Source organism: Tupaia chinensis, unplaced genomic scaffold (assembly GCF_000334495.1).
Source record: "Tupaia chinensis unplaced genomic scaffold, TupChi_1.0 Scaffold000129_1, whole genome shotgun sequence".
Classification (NCBI taxonomy): Eukaryota; Metazoa; Chordata; class Mammalia; order Scandentia; family Tupaiidae; genus Tupaia; species Tupaia belangeri.
The window spans coordinates 601,661-611,174 of NW_006159598.1; the positions used below are offsets into that span (position 1 = coordinate 601,661).

General features: G+C 52.5%; 1 protein-coding gene across 1 annotated transcript; it reads right to left on the reverse strand.

Annotated features, from left to right (window-relative positions):
• Positions 1–4,111: 4,111 nt before the first annotated feature.
• Positions 4,112–6,471, reverse strand: KLK5 (kallikrein related peptidase 5). Its single transcript, XM_014586332.1, has 3 exons — positions 6,192–6,471; positions 5,978–6,111; positions 4,112–4,264 (listed from the first exon to the last, which is right to left on the reverse strand). The coding sequence occupies exons 1-3, from the start codon at positions 6,469–6,471 to the stop codon at positions 4,112–4,114; spliced, it is 567 nt and encodes a 188-aa protein (XP_014441818.1).
• Between the last annotated feature and the right edge of the window lie 3,043 nt (positions 6,472–9,514).

A 9,514-nucleotide genomic window follows, 5' to 3' on the forward strand; every position in this document is an offset into this window, starting at 1 on the left:
TCACAAAGACCCCCTGAACCCTTAGTCTGGCTTGGTGGCCGTTTACCCGGTGGCCGTTCACTCGGTGGCCGTTCACCCGGTGGCCGTTCATCTGGTGGCCGTTCACCAGGTGGTGCTCTACAATTGCAACAAAGAACACCAGGTCGTGATGTGCACCTTCGCCTTTGGCTGTTTTCTCCTTTCTTCTTCTTTTCTTTCTCCCCTCTCTCTTCTTCCTTCCTTCTTTGCCTTTTTAAATAATTATTTTATTTAACGTTATTTATTACTATTTTCCAGTTTGATCAGAGAGAAAGAGAGAGAAGGAAAGTGAGAAAGCAAAGCCACCAGGTATGGGACTTGAACCACAGTCAACCGTGGAGGAGCCCAGTGCCTTTGCCCACTATGCCACCTGCTGGCCCACCTTCCTTCCTTCTTTTAAAAAAAATGGTGTGGCTTCCTTCCCTTGGTGCAGAGCCAGGCCACCCTAGCACCCACATTGTCGGTGAGGAGAGAGAGACGGTCCCTTCTCATCAGCAGCACAACGTCCCGGGAAATCCAGGCCATAGGTCTTGGCTCACATCTCGTAGCTTGCAGCTGAGTCACGGGGCCGCACAGGTGGGTCCAGGTCACATGCTGGGCTGAGCACTAGTTGCTCAGCTGGGAATGCAGGGGAGCTTGGTGAGCAGCCTCATCTGCACCCAGCCGGCCCTGCGCTGAGTCAGACACATGCACAAAACACAGCCTCTGCCTCTTGGTCCACGCGCGGCTCTGCGGGTCTCCCCCTCGCCCTGAGCCTGCGCCTGCGCGGGAATGCGCCCAGGCGCCACGGCCGGCCGAGGAGCAGCAGCAGGACGGCGCCCGCCCCTTTGAAGGCAGAGAACGAAGCACACGGCTTCCCCAAGCCTGTGGACTGCGGCTTGAGCACGCTTACATCAGCACATCATGTTTACAACCGTTGAAGAAAGTAGGAACTGCCCAAAGGCCCATTCGCAGTAACACTAGACTATCGGGGCCAGCAGATGGCATAGTGGCTAAGGCGCCAGTCTTCCACGTGGAAGAACCACTCAACTGTGGTTCGAGTCCTGGACCTGGCAGCTGGGAACTCATGCCGGGTGCATGTGCATGCATGCCCAAGATCCTGAGAGGAGAATGGAGGAGAAGGGATTGCAGGGTGGCCATCTCCCCTGGGGGGTGATTTCTCACTTTCTGTCTCTCTGTCTCTCTGTCTCTCTGGTGAGCATCCACACCCTATAGCAAAACTCTCTTTAAAATAAAGACAGACACATGGGAGGTTGTGGCCTCTGTGCACACGAGAGTGAAGTGGGCACAGCCATGAACCGCAGACTGGACAAGCCACTCCGAGAGAACGCCAAGCTAAGGTAGCCAGATGTAAACAGTACCGCTATTTTATTTACATAAACTTCCTATATTTTTACAAATCTATGTAAAACTAACTGATATTTATTTATATACCATTGATAAAAGGGCAAAAACTAATTTATAAATAAAAATCACAAAGGTAGGACCAGCAGTTAGCGTAATGGCTATGTCGCTGGACTCCCAAGTAGTCAACCGTGGTTCGAGTCCCGGACCCGGTGGCTTAAACTCACACTGGGCACGTGTGCGTGCATGCCCAAGATCCCGAGAGGAGAATGGAGGAGAAGGGATTGTGGCGTGACCATCCCCCCTGGGGGGTGATTTCTCGCTTTCTGTCTCCCTGTCTCTCTCTGTCTGTCTGGCGAGTGCACGCGCCCTATAGCAAAAAAAAAAAAAAAATCACCAAGGTGCCACCCTTGGGGAGGGCAGGTGACTGCAGGGGGCCCCGTGAGGGCTTCTGGGAAGTGGCTCACATGCTGAGGCTCCTTCTAGGTGCTGGTTGCGAGAGTGTGTTCAGTTTTGTGAAAACTCATTGGAGTTTGCGAGACTCATGACGTGTGCACATTTCTGCACCCTTCAACAAAACGTTAATCTAAAATACGGCTGGAGGGGCCAGCAGGTGACATGATGGTTGAGACAGTGGACTCGCACGTGACAGACTATGGTTCCAGTCCTGGACCTGGTGGCTTTCTCTCTCTCTCTCTCTCTGGGGAACATGTGTGCCCGGTAGCAATAATTTAAAAGTAATGATCATAAATAAAATTAAATAAATAATTCCCTTTAAAAATATGGCTGGGGGGGGATCTTCAATAAGACTTGGTTGGGACCAACAAAAGAATCCACTCATTGTTTACCCAAAGTCCCTGCTTCCTTCCTTCTTTGAGAAGAGAACTCTGATTTTATTCAAAGGAACAGCCCTACATGTTTTAGGGGAGGTTCTAGTTTCAAACCAGGAAGAAAAACCCTGATTGGCCCAAATCAACCATGTTTATTCCACTCCCCTAGCCTGTGATTGGTTTAGGAAAGGCCGTGTGACCCAATCCCGGCCAATAAGAACAGAGGAAACTCCACGGGCATCTTTCTAGGAGACAGACCAACCGCGTGGCTGATCTCCAGGAGGATGACGCCCAGGAGAGGTGAAACCGAGAGAAACGGAACCGGAACCGGAGCCCTGAGGTTCCAGGCCTGGGCTGCCCTGCCCCAATTTCTTTGTATGTGAGGTTAAAATGTTACTATTGGGACCAGCAGGTTGTGTGGTGGTTAGGGCGCTGGACTCCTGCATGGCCAACTGTAGTTCTAGTCCCAGACCTGGCAGCTGGGCTTTTCACTTTCCCGCTCTCTCTCTGGTCAAATTAAAAATTAACGATAATAAATAAAATTTAATAAATAATTATTCCTTCTTAAGAGAGATTTTTGTTATAAGTTGTGTGCATTAGCCAGAAACATAGGGAGATACATATATAGAAAGAGAAAGTGACAAATTGCCCCCCAGGGGGATGGTCACACTGCAATCCTTTCTCCTCCATCCTATCAGGATTTGGGGCATGCACACACATGTGCCCACAGAAGTTTCAAGCTGCCAGGTCCAGCACTCAGGTGGGAGTCCAGGGCACAAACACTTCACCACCTGCTGTCCTCAAATAAATAATTCTCAAAAACAAAACAAAACAAAACAAAACTTTGCTATGGGACCAGCAGTTGGCGTAATGGCTATGTCGCTGGGCTCCCATGTAGTCAACTGTGGTTCGAGTCCTGGACCCGGTGGCTTAAACTCACATTGGGTGTGTGTGCGTGTGTGCCCAAGATCCCGAGAGGAGAATGGAGGAGAAGGATTGCAGCATGGCTATCTCCCCGGGGGATGATTTCGCTTTCTGTCTTTCTGTCTCTCTCTGTCTTTCTGGTGAGCGCACACGCCCTATACCAAAAACTTCTCAAAAAAAATTTAAAAATAACTTTACGATTTAAGACACCACGAATCGTCCCTTATTTGTTGCCAAAAGGAGCATCACTTTTGGAAGACATGTCTTTTTTTTTTTCCACTTCCGAATTTATTTCTATTTATTTATTTATTTATTTATTTATTTATTTATTTATTTATTTATGGAGAGGTTTTTGCTATAGGGCGCGTGTGCTCCCCAGACAGACAGAGAGACAGAAAGCGAGAAATCACCCCCCGGGGGGATGGTCACGACGCAATCCCTTCTCCTTCATTCTCCTCTCAGGATCTTGGGCACGCACGCACACGCGCCTGGCGTGAATTTTAAGCCACCAGGTCCGGGACGCAAACCGCAATCGACTACATGGGAGTCCAGCGACATAGCCATTACACTAACTGCTGGTCCCCCTCTTCCAAATTTAAATGACCTCTGTCACCTGGAATTACCGCTCATACCCACTAAATCGAAGTCTGAGAAGAAGACGGAAGGCAGGGTGAGTGGGTCTCTCACAGTGGCCGGGGGAGGAGTGTGGGCCTTGGGGTGCAGCGAGAGGTCGGGACACAGAGCCTGCTTCTCCTCAGATGCTTTATTTCTGTGGCTACATTGGGTCACAGCTGCAGAGAAAGGCTGAGGACACAGCACTGGGCTGACGGAGAGGCCGTCCTCGCCCCGGGTGTCCTGGGATGCGTCCCCAGGGTCCGTCCCTGGGTTCCAGGGTGGGGTAGGAGAGGTGCGTGCTTCAGCACCCTTGGGAGGGCTCCTAGGAGTGCCGGGGTGCCGCAGGGGTGGAGCACACCGCTGAGTCCCGGGACAGCTCATCAGTTGGACTGGATGGTTTTGTGGATCCAATTGGTGAAACCGCAGAGCTTGGTGTAGACGCCGGGCCTGCCAGGCTGGGCACAGGGGTAGTCTCCCCAGGACACGAGGCCCTGCAAGTAGCCATTGCAGACCACGGGCCCGCCGGAATCACCCTGCGGGGGAGAGATGGAGGCATGCAGAGAGGCAGGGATGCGGTGAGGTGGAGAGAAGGAGAGACAAGAGGCCCAGAGACACCAGCAGATGGAGAAGGACCAGGCAGAGAGACACACAGGTGGAAGGTTCGGAGGGAAGGAGACACAGAATCAGAGATGGAGACGCGGTAGAGAGATGAGAGGAGGAGGGTGACTAGTACCTCGCCCCATGCCCACTCTGGAAATCCCATTTACCCCAGCTTCGTCTGCCAGCTCCCCCATAGTGCAAACGTCATTTCCTGGGGACTGAGGCCCTTCCCCTCAGTGTCTCGGTCTCGGTCTCGGTCTCAACTCCCTGTTCTGCTCCGTCTCTTTGTTGCATCTCTCTGGCTCTGTCTCTCTGGCTTTCTCCCCCTGCCTTGCATGCCTGCCGCCCCTACAGGACACGGTCCCTCTGCTTCTCCCTTGTCACCCATCCCGATGCGCCTCGTCCTGACTCCCCACCTCTGCAGAACACAGTTACTGGCCCCTGAGCGCACGCCTCTCCACCCGGCCCTGCGGCTTGGGGGCTGGTCATTCTTTGTTGTGGGCAGCTGTTCCTTACAGAGTGGGTTTTTCTGTTTGTTTTGAGAGAGATTTTTGCCATAGGGTGCATATGCTTGCCAGAGAGAGACTAAGAGACAGAGAGACAGAAAGCAAGAAATCACCCCCACCCCAGAGGGATGGCCACGCTGCAATCCTTTCTCCTCCACTCTCCCCTGACATTTTGGGCACAGCGTGTACATGCACTGGGCACGAGTTACACGCTTCCGGGTCCGGCACTTGAACCACAGTCAGCCATGTGGGAGTCCAACACCTTAACCATTATGCCACCTGCTGGCCCCGAAATACATACTTACTTTTAAAAACGACATTAAAAAAAGAATGTGGGGACCAGCAGATGGCGTCATGGTTACATTGCTGGACTCCCGCATAGTCGACCACAGTTCGAGTCCTGGATCTGGTGGCTTAAAACTCACACTGGGCGCGTGTGCGTGCGTGCCCAAAGTCCTGAGAGGAGACTGGAGGAGAAGGGACTGCAGCGTGGCCATCCCCCCTGGGGGGTGATTTCTCACTTTCTGTCTCTCTGTCTCTCTCTGTCCCTCTGGTGAGCGCACACACACTATAGCAAAAGTCTCTCTCTCTTAAAAAAAGTAAAATACCTCATTGTTTTATACTATTGGGTCATTGGAAAAGCACGTCTTGTCTTTTCCAGCGACGCAATGTTACATACTGAAATGACTGGATTGGAATACATTGGGTTAAATGAAATATGTTCTTCAAGTTCATTTCACCTGTGTCTCTGTTACTTTTTAATGTGGCTACTAGAAAACGTTACATGGATCTGCAGCTCACAGTGTGTTTCTTTTTTTTTTTTCTTTTTTGAGAGACTTTTGCGATAGGGCGCGTGTGCTCAGAAGAGAGACAGAAAGAGAGAAGTCACTCCTCAGGGGGGATGGCCACGCCGCCATCCCGTCCCCTCCACTCTCCTCTAGGGAGTTTCGGCACGCACGCACACGCGCCCGGCGGCTCACACCGCACTGCTGTTAGCTAATAGAACAGACAGCGGGTAGGGGGCGGTTCCACTCCGGGAGCACCGTCCAGGTGGCTGCTGGATCCCACCCCTGAGCAAGGCCCGGGTGCCGGAGCGGCCACTCTGCGTCTGCTGAAGGAACGGCGAAGTCTGATCCTCACCTGGCAGGAGTCTCGGCCCGCCTCGTCCCCGGCGCAGAACATGGAGTTGTCGATCTGGCCCGGGTAGGCTTTCCTGCACCTTTCGTCACTCAGCACGGTGATGTTCAAGCACTGGAGAACCTTGGGGAAGTTATCTGGCAAAGAGTGACACAGTGAGAGGCGGGGAGGGACCGAGAGGGGCAGGGGCCGCCTGAGAGAGGAGCCGGACACTCACTCTGGGGGCTGGTGGTTGTTCCCCAGCCAGATACCATGCACGTGGTCCCGGCAGGCGGGCAACAGGAAGAGAGGTTGGCCGGCCTGACGTCCTGAGTCACGCGGACTCTTCTGTTCAGTTTGATGAGCATGAGGTCGTTGGAGTGGCCGGGATGGGAGTAGCCAGGGTGGGGGATGGATTTGACCCCTCGGAATACTTGCTGTCCAGATTCATATATGGGTGACAGGGAAGGATGGCCCAGGCGGACTTTGAAAGCCCTGAGAAAGATGGTGCCAGTCATGCCAGTCCTGGTCCCTAATCGGTGTCTGGCCCACACCCCACCCACTCCGTCCTCCACCCAGCCCCAGACCATCCTCGCTCCATCCTGCTCTCCCCCCAAACCTACTCCCATCCCACCCCAACCTTCACCCCAACAGCAACCCCTTCCCTACCCAGAAACCACCAGCCACGCGCTCCTGACCCCAAATCCAGCCCTACCCATCTGTCTTCACGCACACCCAGGGCTCCCCGCCCTGCCACCCTAGGGCCAGCCCAGTTCCCGCTCCTTCCCAGACGTCAGCATCTGTGTGGCCAACCCCAAGGCAGCTCCAGCTCCGGCCCTGTTCTTCGCCCACTCCCAGACCCTCCATGTCTGCACTCCCAAACCCAGTGCACCCCACTGCAGATCCAGACCCGGCCACCTCCAGTTCCATTCCTACTCCAAGCCACGCCCACCTTCAGTGCCACGCCCACCTTCAGTCCCACACCGATTTCCAGTCCCGACCAGATACACACGCGAATCACGCACACATACACATATGTGCATATATGTGTGATACGTGTGTGTGTATACACTAACAAAAACACAGGTGAAATCAGCTTCAATAATATATTTTATTTAATCCAATGTATCCCAATACGGTCACATATACAGTGATGGGGACTAGAAATAGATGTGTGTGTGTGTACACATTTGTGTATATGTGTGTGTTTTGTGTATATATGTGTATATGTGTACGTATATATGTATATGTGTTTGTGTATATGTATGTGTATATGTGTGTCTATGTATATATGTGTGTTTGCATATATGTATGTGTATATGTGTATGTGTGTATATATATGTTTGTGTATATGTGTATGTGTTTGCACATATGTATATGTATATGTATGTATATGTGTTTGTGTATATGTATGTGTATGTGTATATGTATGTGCATATGTGTATGTGTATGTATATATATGTCTGTGTATATGTGTATGTGTTTGCACATATGTATATGTATATGTATGTATATGTGTTTGTGTATATGTATGTGTGTATGTGTATGTATATGTATGTATATGTGTTTGTGTATATGTATGTGTATGTGTGTATATATGTGTATGTGTTTGTGTATATGTATGTGTGTATGTGTATGTATATGTATGTATATGTGTTTGTGTATATGTATGTGTATGTGTGTATATATGTGTATGTGTTTGTGTATATGTATGTGTGTATGTGTATGTATGTGTATGTATATGTGTTTGTGTATGTGTATGTGTGTATATATGTGTGTTTGTGTATATGTATGTGTATATGTGTATGTGTGTATATATATATGTTTGTGTATATGCGTATGTGTGTCTGTGTATGTGTTTGTGTATATGTATGTGTATATGTGTATGTGTGTATATGTGTGTGTATATCCACATCCACCCCTCACGTTCATTCCCTACTATAACTCTCCCCTGAAGCTAACCTCATCCCCAGCCCAAACCTGACCAACTCTGTCCTTAATCCCACCCCCAACACTACCTCCTCCTGCCCCCCCAACCTGTCCCCACCACGCCCCCCTATGCGGTTGCTGCTGCCGCCGTCGTCCGCCTGGCTGTTCTCCCTGGTTCCAGCTCCAAAGTCCCGGGTGCTCCCAGAGGACCCGGGGGCACAGGGGTTGTCACCGGAAACATTTGGAACAGGCTCTGGGGGGGCAGAAATGGGCGGGGCATGGGCTCAGGGGTGGAGCTTGGACAAGAGGCGGGGCCAGCGCTGCGGGGGCGGGGTCAGGACTGGGGGGCAGATCCGGAGGACAGGGCGGAGGTCCAGAGCACAGGGCCAGGGTTCGGGTGGGGAGACGAGGCTCAGACTGGACCTCTGAGATTCTCGGGTGGCTAGAGCTGGATGGGTTGGACCGAGGGAGGGAAGGTTGGTCGGGGGCCCTGTACGACCTTAGGGGCTCAGCAGTGGCGCTGCGCCGAGGCCAGGTTGGAGGCCTCGGCCGCGACCTTAGCCAATGGGCTCAGGACTGGAGGGGGCAGATTCCGGGGTGGGGGGTAAGGGGAGTCTTCGAAAGGACTGGGCTCTGCTGAGGGGCGTCACTGTAGCAAGACCCCTGGCTGGGGCCAGCTGGTGGCTGGCTATCAAGGCTCTGAACTCCCACATGGCCGGCTGTGGTTTGAACCCGGACCTGGCGGCGGCTTGCTTTCTCGCTTTCTCTCTCTGGTGAGCGTGTGTGCTTCATAGCAAATTAAAAAATAGTTACAATAGTAAATAAAATAAAATAAAATAAAACAAATAATTGTGACTTTGGATGAGGAAGTGGAGCTGGGCTCTCAGAGGGCCCCTCACAGGAAGCAGAGCCAGGCAGGAGTGGGCCAAAGAGGGGGACGGGCTGGCCAGACAGTCTGGCCTAGGGGTGCGGTTAAGACAGGGGGTGAGGTCAGAGCCCCTGGGCAGAGACAGGGTTGGGGGAACAGAACCAGGACCAGGAAAGACTGGCTTTGGGGGCCCCTTAGAAGGGCAGGACTGACTTTCTGGGCTTGAACAAATGTGCGTCCTGAGTCCTCCCACCCCCTCCTCCCACGCAGCTCTGCAGACACCCCCTCCGCCATCCTGGCCCATTCACTGTTCACACGCTTGTGGACCAGAGAAGAGGCCCAGTGTCACCCTCATTCACCAACACACTCCGAGGGCACAGGCGTGACCTGTCACGGCCGAGCACAGACGAGTCTGCAGAGACGAACGTGGCTGATGTCCAGTCCTGCCAGGCACACGCAGCCTAGGTACACACACGCCAGGTACACACAGCCCAGGTACACATACACCAGGTACACACAGCCCAGGTACACACAGGCCAGGTACACACAGCCCAGGTACACACACGCCAGGTACACGCAGCCCAGGTACACACATGCCAGGTACACACAGCCCAGGCACACACACACCAGGTACACACACCAGGTACACACACGCCAGGTACACGCAGCCCAGGTACACACACGCCAGGTACACACACGCCAGGTACACACACACCAGTTACACACACACCAGGTACACACACGCCAGGTACACACAGCCCAGG